Genomic DNA, 18,159 nt, shown 5'->3' on the forward strand with positions numbered 1-18,159 from the left:
AAAGGAATTTGCAGCATGAAAGCCTTCAATTATGAATAAAAAGCATCTGTACAAGAAGAATGGGCAACAATTATAAAAGAAATAAGTTAAATAATAGTGCACACAGACCTTTGACAAAAAATAGATGTTTTTTTATTTTAACTTATTTTAATGATGTTGACTTATAGCGATGTAATGATGCACTCTACCCACGATGCGATAGGTTTCACAATACTGGGTTCACGATACGATTTTTCCCGATTTTTTTAAACAAAATAAAAGTGAAGACAAATTATTATGTTTCTTTTTATTATTTGTCTTTAAAAAAAGTAAAGTACTGTATTTGTGCATATCTTTTATTTATCTAAATAATGAATGCCCTTTTATTTCTGAGGTAGGTACAGACTATGCCAAATAATGCTTATTGTGTAAAAAAAACTGAAATGAAATTTTAAAACAAATCCAACATTATATAAATAAATGAATAATACAAATAAAGAAAGTATCCTCACATAAATACATTTGGCTGGAAAATTCCCTACATGGCAACTTTGTGAAGTGCCATCAACCAGGCGAAGTGAATAGCGCCAGCGCCCTCTTCTGTTTAAAGTAAATATTGATTCATCTTAAATGAATAACCGATTCGAATCGTGGCACATGTGCACCGATTTTTAACTGTCTTGTGGTGCATCGTTACATCCCTAATCAAAACTGCTTGTATGCATTAATAAATATTATTTCTTTTTTCTGTGTTTACTAAGATTTCTATACACATCATCATAATACCTTTTAGGTGAGGGGAGTTTAATATTTCTGATCACAGAATCCTATAGAAATATACTGAAATGAAATATTCATAGTACTATGATGTCAAACATGACGTCATACATTTTCATACTCAATTCATGTTTTACAGATTTTTTTTTTTGTAATTTTATTAGGATTTGAACGTCATGTTTTACACACTTTGGTTACATTCATGACAGGATCCATCAGTTCAAGTTTAATGTCAATCACAGTCATAGACAATTTTTTATCTCCAGTTTACCTTATTTGCATGTTTTTGTACTGTTGGAAGAAACCAGATCTCCTGGAGGAAACCCACGCAGACATGGGGAGAACATGCAAACTCTATCTGGGAATCGAACCCAGGACCTTCTTGCATTGAAGCGACAGTGCTACCCACCGAGCCACTGTGCCACCCCACAGAAATGAAGAAAAACAGAAACTGATGCCTTCTGTGCAGGTATTAACATATTTATTACACAGTAAAGAGTACGACAATATCAGAATCATACTGCAAGGATTCACAGACTGACAGACCATTGATTATAGCCCCCCAAAATAATCATATAAACAAAACGAACAAAAGAAACAATAAACAAGAACCCACAGTTGTAACATAGTAGATGCCGAAGCGCAAGATTGTTCTGACAAAGTGTGATGAAAGAGCACATCGCCAGTGTCAGTCTACCATTAACCTGTGGTTCATGTTTCAAATAAGTATTGCACAACAACCTTCATTTATTTCAGCTTTATCTTTCCACAATAAAAACGTTCATTTCTTTGTGCCCGAACCAGACCCTCCCTGTACCAACCCGGTTAATCAGATCGGTCCTGTTTCCTCTGACCCATGTTTATTCACTTTATAAATTGAAAAATGCATGTACATACATCTTCCTCAATCAGGCATGCGCAAAAAAAAAAAAAAAAAATCACCAGCCTTTTTTATTCACACATCTTATGTTTAGTTCGAGTCTAGAACCTGAAGCTAGATGACCTAGAGCTTCTTAGAACGAAATTGGAAGGAAAAGGGACAAAAGGGATAGACGTGGTGTATCACATTTCTCACTTGATCAATTCTTATTCTGTCAAATGGAGTCATAATAAAAACATGAATATTTTCTATTCACAGACGTGATCTGTGTGCGACAAGAATAAAAAAAGAAAAGTTTGTTTTTTTCAGCTTATTTTTTCTTTTCATTAGGTTTTATTTCTTATGAGGTCTGCATTGTTACCAAGTAGTGATATGGTTTTGCAGCTGTATGAGCTTTTAACTTTGGATTTTTTTTTTAGTCCTGTTCTCACCTGCCCATTTGGTTTGACTCGACCAGTGTCTGCTCAGCGACTGGTGCTCGTAACATGCCGTCAGAGGTAGAGTAAGGTTTTTTTTTTTCATTTAATTTTTTCCACAGCGGAGAAAAAGAAGTCAAAGCAAAACAGAAGTAAAAGAGCTTTGTAGGTGTTCCGTCACACTTCCACGGTGCTGCTGCTGATTTACCCAGACATGCACTGATTATAATGACTGAGATAAAACTATGCATTTAAGTAGATGATACACTCAGGTTCACATCAGTTTGGATTGTTTATCTGTGAGTGTTGAAAAATGAATGTAAAAGAATGTTTAGCACCATGGATTGAAAAGAGAGTGTGTAAAAGGATGAGCGCTCTCCTTAACAGGCGCTTAGCAAATTTGTTTCAGTACATTTATTTGATTTAGGTTTGCTGATATGCACTTTGGCCAAAAATGGGGAAAATTCAGTTGTTCTAGTTGTTCAATTTTGCTTTTTTGGCTATGAAATCTCCATTAACAAACATTGCCAATAGAATGGGTCATACTGAAGAGCACAATCACTTTTTTATTAAGTTAATTTTATGCCTGGTTAGGGATAACGGCCTGGTTATTATGAAACGTGACAACTCGGCCTCAATACTAAGTGACTGCTTAGTGCTCAAGTCCATAATATGTTAAACCCAGTCCCAGACTGCCTCTGGAAACTACATCAGCACAAGATCTGTTAATGTGAAGCTTTATTAATTGGTTTTGAAACTTAAGCCCTAAGATAAACATGCACAGTCCAATGCATGGGCTATATTGATGTAAAGCACACAGCCACTGGACTCTGTAGATAGTGTGCTGGTCTTAAATAAACTCTAAATAAATGCACAGTTTTAAAGTATACACTAATGACTTTAGGTATCCGTAACAATTTGGCCATGAGGTGTAGAACTTGAAAATGAATCAGGGTTGGTTTCCCTATTTATGGCTTTACTGTGCCCTCTGAGTAGAGACATTTGAGTTTGGATATGATGTATGATGGTGTATAGGAATACGCTGCCTTAGTGCAATTCCAACCAGTAAAACCTGATGAGGCAAATCATCAATACACACTAACATGTTCTTTTCTATCAATAATCTAATGAAGATTAAGTCTAAGATACCTTCTGCGTTATTGCTCATTAGATAACACTGACTATTCATAATCGCGTACGTAATAACGACTTCACTTTTCCTCTATTCAGGCTGAGCAGGGCTGGTCTTGGCATTCAACAGGAAAATGTTAAAGGTTTTTAAATGGAAACGAACACGGTTTCCCCTGATGAACGCTCAAACAAAACAAAGAATCTGTCATGATTTTGTTTTTCTAACATTTAAACGTTGGATAAAATCAGGTTTTGGTCCTTGGTGTCGGTCTTTGGCTCTCTTCCGTGTTAATTCTTTTGTATTACTGTATAACCTGGTGCTTTGCAGTGTTAAAGCTGTCTGTTTTAAACCTCTGCATTTGGAAAGTTAAATTCTTAGTGAATTTTTTTGTATTTTTTTTGCTTTTTGTATAAAAGAACGAAAAAAGAAAACATATACTACAACATTCAGTAATGTGCATGCACTGGTTGTAACTATTTAAAGCAAATGTATGACTTTTCGCTAAGAAGAAAGCAGGTCGTAATACTTTTTTTCCCTTCGTGTTTTTACATAAAATGAAGATCACAGATCACTCGATACGTAAAGAAGCACTACAGAGGAAAAAATGGAATCTGCGATGTAAGGCTCTCGACCGAGGAAAAAAAGAAGAAGCATGCGGAGAGGAAACTCGTGACAGTGCAAATACATTTATGTACGTCCCATGTACAAAATATTAATGTTAGCATTCCAGGTTTCATGCTAGTTCTCAGAAAGGTTGACGTTAGACTGAAGCAGCTCTGAGAGATTGATTTTTTAAAGTACTACTTTGTGAAGATACTACCACAAATACATACAAACAGGAAAGCAGCTTGAAATATGCGCAATGTTATTTTACACCAGCTAGAAGATCGAGCGCTAAGGTATGACCGTATGACATGTTTTTTTCACAAAATCTGTCCAACACATATACAATAAATAAGCACCGGAGACAGTTTAAGACACTATACAATGAAAGCTAGATGAAAAAGAACTGAGAAAGATGCCAGGGCTGGAACTGGAGCTGGAACTGGAGCTGGAACTTGGCATGACTTGAGGAGCTTGCCTGTCACATAGCCTGCTGTTACAGGGGTTCTGTGTTTTTTAGCCCTTCATCCAAGCCGCTGTCACAGTGAGGGTCTGACAGTCCAGCTCAGGTGGGCGTTTGATTTTTGCTTCCTGTCGGATCCAAATAATTCTCCAGCAACATCGCAGGCTGTTCGATTCTTAGTAGTTCCAGCAAAACAGAGCTTTATTTTTCAGACCACTGACCTGGATCGCATCAAATGTCTTGCCAGTGTCAGAGATGCCATGCCACGAAGTCCAGCCCTGTTTTATTTTTGCTGTTCCTTACTTGGAATTCTGTCTTTCATGCTCACATTTTGTGTCTTTTTTTAACAAGTAACTCCTTGGTTTGTTTGGTAAAGTGTCTTTCATTGAGGTCAACTAGTTTTCCAGCAAGCAGAGAGGAAAGAAAAACAAAAACGAACAAACAAATAAAGATAAATGTGCTCATCCAGAGGTCAGAGGTCTCCACTGTTCAGTCTTTTCAATATTTACAAGAGCAAAAAAAAAAAAAAACATTTAACACAACGATAGTACAGGAGAATGAAACAGGGCAAGAATTTCAACCAAAGAATATCTTTGTCTTCTTTATCACAGCAAGTCAATATGACCCGAAATGGACCTCCGGTGGGCGATCGCTCTGAAACCGGTTAGTCTTTCTTGGTTAGCATGTTAGCATTAGCAAGTTTGACAAAGCACAGCCTACACGACAGTCCCGATTGCGCTGTAACGGCTCTAGCGTGGCGCGGGCTCTAACGCCGAAGGGGTGCCAGGCGTTCCCGACCGGGGTGTAGCGGTAGCCGAGGGGGTGTCAGCAGGGCTCCCGGTGCCACTGCTGGGAGTGCCGGAGGAGCTGCCGGTGCTGGCTGTCTCGCCCTGCTGCTGGGCTTGGAGTGTCTGGCCGCACACGTGGTGGTGCTTCTCCCAGTCCTTGTGCTGGCAGAAGGAGCCACAGTAGCGCGCCGTGTTGCACCCGCTGCATGTCTCGCTCGCTTTGCGCCCACAGTTCCAGCAGCTCTGCGGGAAGGAAGTCCAGGGAGAGAAGGTTAGATCTGTAAAGATGCTATAAAGTGTCATTAAAAATATATATATTTTAAAGCTAACCACAACCGAAGCTATTTAATGTTCATACTAGTTGGTTTATATTAATCCTTATAAGTTTGCAATTTTAAAATTATGATGCCTGATTTTCAGAAAAGCTAGCAAATCCTCAGTGCTGTAAAACTGCAGCAGGTTTTGATGTTTGTGCAAACTTTCACAAGTTTTAAGCCAGGCTTACGTCGTCTACCTTCTCCTAACTACTGCTTGTACTGCACTCTCAAGTCTCAGGTCTCTCAACACAGCAGTAAAAAGCAAAAACAAAAACTGTACATACAGCAACGTGTCATTTCATTTTATAGCATTATTATTTTTGTGATTATTTTTTACTTTTATCTGGTGACTTCTCTGTGCCCCTGAGCCAGTTTGAAAGAAGCTAGTTTGCTATTACTCAATAAAATATATGACACAGTGAGCTCTTTTGCCAAGGTCAGAAGAAAACACTAATTGGCATATTACACGTCTGGATTATCATATGAGACTCAAAAGTCAACCAAATAAACTCGATCCACTGTGTAATTTATTTGATTTATTGATTTATTCCACTGTAAAATAAAACAGTGGTTCTTATTTAGCAACATGTTTATACTGTAAAACACAGCCCCTTTTCTTTAGGCTATTTTGTAGTCCACAAAGTCTGCATTTAAGAATAACTGCTACAAACCATCTGTAAAATGCTAATAGAGACATGGTTTGTTTATTCTTTTCTTGTTTTTCCTTTCTAAATTTCTTTCTACATTTATACTTACGTTTGTAGATGCAGCAACAAATTGTGTTTTTGAACAAAATTTGTAAAGCATTTAATTTAAGGTGGTTTCCTTTCATTTACTAAATCTTTTGATAATATTATGCACTGTAGATGGCAAAATACCATGTTATTTGTATAATTATTAATTAAGTTTTGTGATATATATGATTTCAAGGTTTGGAAGTAATAGCAGGGTATATGCTGTATAATTGAATATATAAATTGTCATAGAATAATTCTTACAAACCAGTATGTAAAATGCTAATAGAGACGTGATTTGTACATTCTCTTCTCGCTATCGCCTCGTTTCCATCCATTTATTAAATCTTTTAATAATATCATGCACTGTAGATGGCAAAACACTTTAAACCCTTGTAATAACTGAATAAACTTTCTTACACTAAAAAGTAAACTATTTGCTCCAATTTTGTCTGGCTTATTAAAGCCTGGGCTTTTCCTCCTGCTTCTTTTACACTTAGTTGTGATTGCATTACCTGTTTACCATGTTATTTGTATAATTATTATTGTAATTTTTGTGATATATATGATTTCAAGGTTTGGAAGTAACAGCAGGGTGTATTTAATTGAATAATTGTTAATAATTGTTATATAAATTGTTATAGAATAATTGTTACAAACCTCAGTGGTTTGTGTATTTTTTTCACATTGTACCTTATAAACATAATGTTCGTAGATGAAGCAACAAATTGTGTTTTTGAACTAAAGATTTTTAGAGCATTTGTGCTGATACATTATAAAACATGCCATTTAAGGTGGTTTTCAGTCCCATTTCCTTCCTTTTTCTAAATCTTTTGATAGTGTTATGTACTGTAGATGGCAAAACACTTTAAACCCTTGTAATAACTTGTTGAGAAACTTTCTTACACTAAAAAGTAAATTATTCACTGTCATTTATTATTGCTTATTAAAGCCAGGGCTTTCCCTCCCGCTTCTTTTACACTTAGTTGTGATTGCATCACCTGTTTACCATGTTATATGTATATTTATTTATTTATTTTTGTGATATATCATTTCAAGGTTTGGAAGTAATAGCCATGTGACTCATACAGGCCTGTACTACGTAGCGAGACGTGAGGATACATTTATTACAGGTTTACTCCAAAACACTTACAGATCTCAGCACTACTCAGGTTACAGCGAGGGCCCCTTCATGTTTGCCTTGGGGCCAAATCTAAACAATTAGTCTAAAGTTCTGAATGTGAAGCAGAAATAGGAAGTTATAAACAGCTACCGATGCAGTTCTCCAGGGAGGCGTGTGCATAAACACGGCGCGTGCAATTAAAGTCAGATGTGTGCTGCATTTTTTCACTGATTAAATGTGCTGAACCTCGACTGCTTTCAGCTTTAACAGACTCCCCCATACACCTACCACACCAGTACCACCTTAAACATTTAAGCATTGTATTTAAACAAAGGACAGGTACTGCTTTAGGAGACAAATGCCATGTTGTGTCACTCTTTTCCTCCCAGGAACACCCAGCATAGACACTGGGGTGTTTAAAAATCCCAACAACATCATGCAGTACTGAGACTGGCCCATCACCCAAATAACACCTGGTCAGTAGGGCCCCATGGGGTACCGTGGTGTATAGTACACCTAGCTAAGGGTTTTATGGATATTTACCTCACTCGAGTCCTCTTGCTGGTTGATAACAGACAGCGCGTCCTCTGCTGCTTGCCTCTTAGCCTCGGTCACTGTGCGCTCCATCTTGGCACGTTCGGTACTGATCATCTCATGAGCCTTGCGTTCAGCTTCAGCTACGGCCTTCTGCAGCTCAGACATGGCCTGTCTTTTCACCTCGTTTACAGCCTCTTCTGGGAGAGAATCGAAGAGGGCATGAAATTCCAGGAAATACCATCAAAATGCTCATGAGAAACAAAACTTAATAGTCAAAATATTACGTCACTCTTTGAGCCTTTTGCATGGATGCAGTGTCATTAGATAGAATTATTCCATTATATTATTTAGTTGATCAGCCTTAATAAATAAGTATGCAGGTCACTTATTTCCTTGTGATAGGTGTCAAGCATTTACGTCCTCTTGGTGTACAACACAAATGCACTAACCAGTTCACACTTTTGGCCATATAGTTTATGTTTTATGATTAGGATTAAAATTAATTAAAAAAATATATCAGCAGCCTTGAGAATAAAATCTGTTGCCGATTTCAATGTATAATTAGAATTTATTCAGCTTCTTTATGCTTCCAGCTTTACAGCAATAGTTTAGGGAAGACCCTTGACCCTTGGTTTAAAGAAACTACCACTTTGGTTCACCCTGCCCTTTATGTCACCATAATTGTCTTTTATTTTAGGCTTTTCACATTATTGTCTATTTTCTGCTCTCACCTGCTTTTTTCCAGACCTCTTCGGGTACATAACCAGACACAGGTCTGTGAAGCACCTCCCGATGGATCTCTATTGCACAGAAAGAGAACGATTTTACTATAACAAACGACTAATTATAACTCCTAAGTGTGTAACAGGGCTGGGCAGTATGACAAAGATGGTAGGAAAGTGTCTCTTGCTCTATCGGCTTCACTGTTATGTACCCAGGGAAAACCCTGGACAGGCTGCTAATCCACTTTGGCCATGTCCACTCATACATAACCAATCCTGTCTGTGTAGTTGCCGATAGCACCACTGAGATTCGAAGCCAGATCTCATCTGTGGTGGGCTACCATAATAAATTGCTGCACCATCCAAGCACCTCTAAATCATTTACCTTACGTAAACTGTTGCTCATGTTAAATAAGTCTCTGATTAGAAAAATGTAGAAAAAATTTAGTAAACACCAATCTATGCAACTGTTTCCAAGTGGCACACTATTGTACCAAATATTAAGTCTAATTAGTGACCATTAAATAGTTCCACAATATATAGCACATAGTTTGGATGTACATGTGAGGCCTCTAGTACATTGATTCTAAATCACTGGATGACAATTTTAATGATATAAACTGCAAAATGTTCTGTAGTATTAGAAGAAATGTCTATACAGAATGTTAAATGATGATTGGTGTGATGTTACTCAGAAAATAAAGAAGCAAGAAGGACAACAGCGCACCGAAAAACCTCTAAGAGAACGAAATTAAAAGGTTTTTATGTTTTTTTAAATATATTTTTATATTTTTTTAAAATATTTTTTATTGTTTTTATTTTAATTTTTTGCATTACATCTACATTTTATTTCATTTATTTTTATTCTTTTTTATTTAAAAATAAAAATACCTTCTTTTTTTTTTTGCACTCAATAGAAGTGTTGCTGTAACACTGCAGTTTCCCTTTGAGGATCAATAAAGTAATCAATTAATCAATCAATTATGCAATCAAGCAATCAACCGTTCAATCAATCATTCAATCACTCAATCAATCATTAATTCAATCAATAATTCAATCACTCAATAATTCAATCAATAATTCAATCAACAATTCAATCAACAATTCAATCAACAATTCAATCATTCAATCAATAAATAATTTAATAAAAAATTCAATAATTCAATAATTCAATCAAAAATTCAATCAATAATTCAATAATTCAATCAATAAATAATTCAATCAATAAATAATTTAATAAAAAATTCAATAATTCAATCAATAATTCAATCAATAATTCAATCAATAATTCAATAATTCAATCAATAATTCAATAATTAAATCAATAATTAAATCAATCAATTGAATTAATCCTGGACAAAGTGCCAATTCAACCAATAAGTCATTCAATCACTTAATCACTCAATAAATCAATCAATAATTCAATCAATAATTCAATAATTCAATCAATAATTCAATCAATAATTCAATAATTCAATCAATAATTCAATCAATAATTCAATAATTAAATCAATTGAATTAACCCTGGACAAAGTGCCAATTCAACCAATAAGTCATTCAATCACTTAATCACTCAATAAATCAATCAATAATTTAATCAATCAATCAATAATTCAATTAATCAATCAATCATTCAATCAATCAAATGTTTCGTTCAAAGACTTGGCTGGTTGACCCACATTTAAGATGTTGTTTTGTGGGCGTGGCCACACTCAATTTCAGTTCCGTTCATAGGCAGGTTTTTAGTTTTGTTAATAAATTCCTTACAGGACTAACGTTCCTACATTTTTTTGAATGAAACACTACCTGCAGGATTGCTGTCCTGGCTGGCTGGACTCTGCTGTCTGGACTGGCTGCTGCTGCTCTTCTTCAGGTCCTCTGCATCACTGTAGCGCCGGATCCAATAATTGAGTTCCTCGCGGTCGGCCTCCTGACACCGCCTGAGCACGGTGAGTGAGCGGCGTGTCTTCTCCACCATATCCATGATACAGTTCAGGAGCTGAGGGACATAAACACACGTGTGTGTACAGCTTTATTTAACGGCTAACTTTATAATCATCAGTGAATCAGGCAAAAAGCATCATGCACATGTATGAAGATCCAGTCATGTAATTCATTTTAGTTCAGTTTTTCTACTTTTATTAAAAAAGTCCTGGTCAGGGTCGCAGCGAGTGTGGTTCCACTGTGAAACACTGGGTGCAGGGCAGGAATACCCTGGACAGGGCGCCAATCCATTGCAGGGCTTCGGTTGTTCACCGCTATACACAATCATGTCCGTATAGATGTCCGGCCAGCTGATAGCACAGCCGAGATCTGAACTTAATTTAGGATTTTCAGTTCTAACATTAGAATTGAGTAGAAGTGTGATCTATATGAGTGATTTTTGGTGTCAGATGGGCTGTTTTGCATATATCAAAAGCTGTAGATCTCTGTAGAATTCTATTTATAAAAAACATCCAGTGAGTGGCAGCTCTGCAGTTTTCAGGTAATTAAGGCATATTTTTTCCTCCAGTCATGCCAACAAACACAAATACATACCAACAAATACACGAATACTGGTAGTAATAAAAATGTTATTACTTTTCTTACATGGTCAAGGTGCTTCCACTCCTCGGCCCATTCCCGCTCTGTAAGTCTGTGATCGATGACCTCCTCCTGACGGGTTCCTCCATGCATCCCTGCTCAAAAAAAAAAAAGAGAGAGATAAGCGCTAGTGCAGTCATTACTCTCTAAGCTACCATTTTTTTCTTATAGCAGAGTTGGAGTCTGTTTCAGAGCTATCACTCAGCTCCTTCCTGACACTCCTCATCACTCTCATCCTCACTTACACACTCTTCATCACTTCCATCCTCCCTCCCGCTACACTTTCATTCCTCACCACCCTCCGCAGAACTGCCTACGGGCATCGGCTCGGTCTTGGTAAAATTAGGCCTGCCAGGCTCGAATCGATCTCATTCATACATCACAGGACAGTGTACATGTGTATTTTTAGTACAGCATTAAGCCTATTGAGGTTCTTTTTGTAATGATTGAACCCGATTTGTGTTTTTATGTCTTTTCATGTCAAACTGAATGAATTCAAATCATTAAACAAAACTCAACCCTGTGTGTAAAACATTGTACAGTTTTACTATATTTATTGAAGAGATAAAGGTATTCAACACCAGCATTGACCCCTTTATAAATTGTTGGATCAATTTCGGCAAGCAATGACTGCAACTATATACTTTTTAGACTAAATAGACACCCGAATCCATTTTACCCCTTTTTTCTCCCAATTTAGCATAGCCAATCCACTGCTCGGGACCCTGACGGCGTCCAGGGAGAGTGTATATTTGCCTGACACACACTCCCTTCAACATGTGCGCAGTCAACCAATCCCTTCTTATTCACCCATACTTCGGTGGATTTGCGCTTGAAGTCGGCTTCGCATACGGAGAGCCACGCCCTATCTCTAAGCTCCCTCCGCCAAGGTCCTTACACAGCATTAATAACCCCACCCCTTTAGTCCAGTCTTTTCTACCCAGCAGACTGGAAGCACACTGTCTGCTGCAGGCACAGCTAATCATGCCTGCTAGATGGTGCCCAGCCGACCGGTAGCAGAGCCGAGATTCGGACCCGGGAGCGGATTATCCCTCTGCGCCACCTGACTGCCTAGACACCCCATTTCTTAAATGCAATAAAAACAAGAATCTGTAATTTGTTAATCCTCTTGAACTTTGACAACTGACAGAAGTACTTACCGATGGGCCGTGGACGCTCGCGGATCTCCCGGGGGTTTCCATGCCGGTACGAGTCTCTGTAATGGTGCCCGATGGCCATGTCGTCGAGTCGATAGTGTCCCGGTGGCGGCGGAGTGGGATGAGGAAGTCCGTTGGGCTGGTACGAGAGCCCGTTGTTGGGGCTGAAGCGCTGCCCGGGACTGATAGTGCACGGCCGTTTGCTTGGGTGTTCCGGGTGCGGTGGTTCCCTCTCAAAGCCATTCTCTTTGGTTCTGGAGAAAGGGAACAAGGGTAAGGAGGGAACAGGGAGAGTTCTGAATATCAAAAATATGTAAGCCAATATGTAAGTTTTGAGGTGCCAAATTGTTGTTTTGTGAAACTTTATAGTTTGCAGCTATGGTGCAAAGATGCATCAGATTCTTACCTGCCATTAGTAACATTTACATATGCAATCAATTCTGTTGAAGTGATTTTTATTGTTCACATGTCACTAACCCCACCCTGTATTTTGCACCCAAAACTGCATATTTATTAAAGCAACCCTGCACTAAACAAAACTACACCCAACTATAGTTTTATTTTATTTCCTTTATTTTTATTAGCAGGATGCAATGCTACGTACGCCTATTGATAAATCAGCTTGACCGCTTTTTTATGCTTGCACAAATTTTCACACATGTAAATATAATATATCAGGTCTTAAATTAAAAACTGAGACATCCATCTGACTCCAAGATCAATGCTTAGTGGTAGTTAGAAGAACCTGGCAACCCAGTCACATTGAATTACCACTACTAGGCATTTCTACAGTAATGTGAATGGGGCTGGGATCATCATCACCCCTTGTGTTCTGTGGGTGGGTGTACTGTCACCCTAAAGGAGACAACTCACTTAATATTGATCAGGATATCAGTCGGATGCCAGTAATATGCCCACATAGCATAAAGCCACCAAATGCTTGAGAATTTACGCCTGTACCATTCTCTTGATGTATGCCACACATCCACGCACTCACTCATAAGGATATGGAGTACTACTTGCAGGCGGAGTTTACATTTTGAGGGCATCTGAAGAACATCAGGTTTTCCGACACGCTTGACTGTACCGAACCCTGCCAGGTAGGACATTGCGATGTCCTTCACCGCTTTTATGTGTCAGTGGGTACGCGCCCACAAAGTGTTCACTCGCTCTGATTTTTTTCTGTGTGCGGATGAAGTTTTTATGTTCGTAGCTATGCTTGCTGTGCCACCGCAGTAAGCCTGAGCCCCCTCTGTTAGCACTCAAACAGACCAAACTTCCTAATGAGCCACTTTTGCAGGCTCCTAATGCTCATCCGACGCAGCCCATATGCTTCACGCAACCCCCTTCCCCAGTACATGCTGTTCCAAACCTAATAAGCACTTTCACTTCTGTCTGATCCGAGACACTGTTGTTTTTTTTTTAAAAACAATATTTAAAATAGTCCATTAGACTATGTATAGACTATATATTCAGCTATGTATACACTGCATGATCTAGGTTAAAGGTTAAAAACAACCTGAATTGTTCCACATGAACAGTTTTAATGCCCCTTGGTATAGATTTCTTCCATATGCTAATAACAACCCTCGCTGTGATTCACTGGAGTCCTACTGCTTGTGACAGTATGTTGTCTAAGCAAAGGCCCAACAGTGACAACCTGGCAGAGATGGGGCTTGAACCAGCAACCTTTTGATTACTAGTTCAGTACCTTCTTTTTCTAAATCTTACTGATTAATCTCCAATTTCATCCATTAATATTTTAGCCCCTATTTTTGATTCCTGTGTAATTCTGACTCCTCTGCGCTTACCTGTCTGGCGTCCTCCTCTTCCCGTTCTCGTTGACGTCCAGCAGCAGGTCAGACGAGTCAACAGGGGATGTGATGCTGGTGTCGAGTAGCAGCTGCTCATGCTGTGCCAGGTACTGCGCTGGGTTCTGCTTGGCCAGGCGTGCACAGTGAAGAAGCTCCCGTTGTAGTAGCGGCAGGTTGGCCTGCAGGGGGAGATAGCATTTAGCACTCGCTCGTGAACAAGCCCTCGTCCGTTAAAGACGGAGTGTGACAATGCACTTGGATGGGTTCCAGGGTTTTTACAAGCATTGTTTACCCATTATGGTGATTGTGGGGAAGCTCTTTGGAGGTAAAAAAAATGCACTGCTTTAGTACTCTGTGACCCAAACTGTGCATTAGTGCTTTCAACGTGCCCGCCGCCTGGCAAAGGGCATGTGAAATTACCGTCCGCATGGAAAGTGGCTTCTTCAAAGCAACATCATCTATCATTTTCTCTCATTTCTGTCCTTTCTCTCTGAGCACTGATTGCTGAGAGGTGAGCTGGCTTTGTTCGCGAGTGCTTTCTGGAGGGGGTTGGCACTTCAAAGTGAAGCAGAAGGGCATTTTCAGGTAGAAACTGCATGACATTACGCGTGTCCAAAACAGCATGATGAGCTTAAAACTTTTACTTTTCTTTTTTTTTCTTTTTGAAATCAGCTCTCAGCAGTGAGGTTCAATTTTGTGAGTTTAAATGACTCTACATAGACGTGAGGAAAGCTCTGCTCCTGTTAGCCGGGTGACTGAACCAGCGTTGCATTAACAGCGGATGACGGTAATTACCACGAGGCTGAGAAATTGCTTTGACTGCACTGACCTCGTTACGTTTATTAACCAGAGGACGTTGACGTTACTGACAGGTCAGGTGCTGAATTATAGATTTGGCAATTATAAGGTCAAAACTCGAGCTCATTGGAATGGAAAAGTCAGGGAATGAGTTCAGACTGAAATCTTGCTCAGTATTTTACATGATACAGTGGTACCTTAAAACCTGACGTCAATTGGTTCTGGGCGTGGCATCAAGTTTAAAAGATGTTGAGTTTTAAGGTATTTTTTCACATTAGGATGTTTGGGAAACCTGCTAATGTGTTCCATGGTCCAGTGGAACTGCATATATTTTAGGCTAATGTAAAATAATGTGGTTGTTTTTTACACTTATACAGTAATCCCTCCTTGATCGCGGGGGTTGCGTTCCAGAGCCCCCCGCGAAAGGTGAAAATCCGCGAAGTAAAAACCATGTGTTTATATGGTTATTTTTTATATATTTTAAGCCCTTATTATAAACCCTCCCACACTCTTATAAACATTTCCCGCACAGTTATACAGCATAAAGCGGAATCTAATGCTTCTCTCCTTCGCTGAGCCAATAAGACTTCGATTTATAATACAGATTATTTAGACAACGGTTAGCCTCAGATCATTCAAACCAATGGGGTTGAGGCGGCACAACCTGCTAGCATGCCAGCTAACGTCTACCTCTGTGTACCGAAAACAGTTAAACTGTCACTGACGAGCCTGAATTTACAAATAAATGACACTTGTGCACCTTTATATAAATTAAAAAATCTGTGAGAATTTACTTACATTTGAAAAGAACTCTGTTGGTTGCTCCACATTCGTTTGCCACATTTCTTATTTTTTGTGAGACTGAATGCTGGGATTGCCTTTAGAGCTAAGGAAGCACTAGATGCTCCCTCGCAATTCAGGCAGTTTATCGCTTAGAAATAAGGCACCTCATAAGGCAGCATTTTAAGGTATCTAAGAAATTAGACATGCCTTCTTCTCGAGAGCATAGGATGGCGTAAAGTGTGTCTATAAAGAGAGATCACTAGGTTTCCGAACAGATTCCTAGTCATCCTGGAACAGTTGTTGTCAGTTGTGAACATATATATTGTTTTATGTAACTGCAACCCAGTGTAGTTCATACACCTGTAACAATTTGTGTAGCCGAATCCTCAGAACCTAATTAGAAGTGGTGTCCACAAATTTTTGGCCATTTAGTCCCCCACTGGTAACATATGTCAGATAGAGACACAGAAAAATGTCACCTCATCCCAATGTAACAGTCATTCGGACAAATCTTACACAATCTCACATAAACACAAAGGCCGTCAGCTGGTATCGACTCCAGATGACATCATTAGCATGGTGCGAGCTGCCCTTCCAGTAAGCACTTTTCTTCAAACCCACCGCTGATGTGAGGGTCATTAGATGGCATTAGCCTAATTAAAAAAAGAAACCCGCCTCTAATGCACATTGTTGCAGCTGAGCTTCTGTGCACTTATAAAAGCCCCTGTTCCCACAGCCATATGGTATTTGTCATTAAAGGCTCCTTTGAGGAAATGCACTAAAATTAGACGAGATCGAGCGAGAGATGTTGAGAGAATGAAAGACAGAAAAGAAAGAAAGTGAGAGCGTGAGAGAGGAAGAGACAGTGTGAGAGTGAGAACACAAGTTGCATGTTTGATAGCACCCCTCCTGACTGGATGATACAGTAACCATATGGTGCAGAGCGAAGAGACGAACGCTGAATGTGAAAGGAGGAAGTGTCCCTGTGTGCTTCTTCACATCCGTCAGTGACCCCTAATGGGAACGATTTTAGCGGTGCGATGCAGCCCCGGGCTTTCAGTGCATGAGATTTCATGTCTGAAAATAATTTCTGTATGAAAGGGTCAACATTCTGAACTCAGTGCATCTAAAGGCTTCATTTAATCTTGTTTTTATGTTGTACACAACCAAACGCGGGCTTCATAACAGCTGTTATTCTACTCATTATGGGATGGATGGGTACAGATTATGAGGGGAAATGACTAGCTTATTAGCATCTTTTCACAATATCTCTGGTTAGGGTACAGCCTAATCATACACCGATCAGCCATAACATTAAAACCACCTTGTTTCTACACTCATTGTCCATATTATCAGCTCCACTTACCATATAGAAGCACTTTGTATTACTGACTGTAGTCATGCATGTTTCTCTGCATGCTTTGTTAGCCCCCTTTCACCCTGTTCTTCAATGGTCAGGACTGTCATAGGACCACCACAGAGCAGGTATTATTTAGATGGTGGATCATTCATGTTAGTGTGTGTTGTGCTGGTATGAGTGGATCAGACACAGCAGCACTGCTGGAGTTTTTAAATACCGTGTCCACTCACTGTCCACTCTGTTAGACACTCCTACCTAGTTGGTCCACCTTGTAGATGTAAAGACAGAGACGATCGCTCATCTATTGCTGCTGTTTGAGTTGGTCATCTTCAGTGGTCACAGGACACTGCCTATGGGGCGCTGTTGGCTGGATGTATTTTTGGTTGGTGGACTATTCTCAGTCCAGCAGTGACAGTGAGGTGTTTCAAAACTCCAGCAGCGCTGCTGTGTCTGATCCACTCATGTACATATGTACAAATGTATCTTTTGTGTGACAACACAAACCTAGAAACCCAGAAACTCATCTAAACAGAGCACCATATACATTCATTTTTGCTAAATATTTTATGTCCCAACATAAACAGACATCGTACAGCAATGAAATCAGTGACAAATGAAGAGTACCACAGGCCGCTGTCCTGCCAGAGAAGAATAGTGGCTTATGTTGCCCTGCTAATGGTTTCAAACGCATCCCACCCTCCAACATCTAACGTGTGGGAAAATCGATCGCTAAACGTAAGGGAGTCCACATGGGAGTCACATGAAACGAAAAAGAATCATTGTTCTGGGAGCTGGACCAGGTGCACCTTTACTCCATATATAGGTGTCTGAGGACAGGAAATTTAGCGCTCATGGGAAACCTGGATACAGATCTATTTGTGCTCGAGCTTTGCTTCCCTGAAACCATAGGAAGCGAAATAAAAAAAAGAGCAAAAATGAGCTGAATGAAATATGCACATCTGGGTCTGGGTTGTACAAATGCTTTCCAGATATCTGGCTTGTGCCGTACCTTCAGAAACGGGATGACAAAAGGTCGGAGAGGGAAGTTGGTTGCTTCTTGCAGCTTGGAGTGGAATTCTTCTATGGTTAACGTCGAGTTCTGGAAGGAGCGAGACGGAGGAAAGAAAGAGTAAACAAACGAGTACATGTGGAAGACATTAGATGATAATATTACTTATTGGACTCTGAACCAG

At 39.3% G+C, this 18,159-nt stretch overlaps 1 protein-coding gene across 1 annotated transcript in view; it reads right to left on the bottom strand.

Annotated features, from left to right (window-relative positions):
• Positions 1-4,123: 4,123 nt before the first annotated feature.
• runx1t1 (RUNX1 partner transcriptional co-repressor 1) overlaps positions 4,124-18,159 on the bottom strand; it is a 65,313-nt gene continuing 51,277 nt past the window's right edge. The window contains exons 4-11 of the mRNA XM_062989776.1: positions 17,976-18,065; positions 14,023-14,204; positions 12,215-12,465; positions 11,061-11,149; positions 10,278-10,470; positions 8,481-8,549; positions 7,756-7,946; positions 4,124-5,281 (exon numbers count right to left, since the gene is read on the bottom strand). Coding sequence (XP_062845846.1) covers positions 5,000-5,281; positions 7,756-7,946; positions 8,481-8,549; positions 10,278-10,470; positions 11,061-11,149; positions 12,215-12,465; positions 14,023-14,204; positions 17,976-18,065 — 1,347 coding nt within the window. The 3' untranslated portion in view covers positions 4,124-4,999. The remainder of the gene's footprint in view (positions 5,282-7,755; positions 7,947-8,480; positions 8,550-10,277; positions 10,471-11,060; positions 11,150-12,214; positions 12,466-14,022; positions 14,205-17,975; positions 18,066-18,159) is intronic.

This window comes from Trichomycterus rosablanca, chromosome 2, assembly GCF_030014385.1.
Source record: "Trichomycterus rosablanca isolate fTriRos1 chromosome 2, fTriRos1.hap1, whole genome shotgun sequence".
NCBI lineage: Eukaryota > Metazoa > Chordata > Actinopteri > Siluriformes > Trichomycteridae > Trichomycterus > Trichomycterus rosablanca.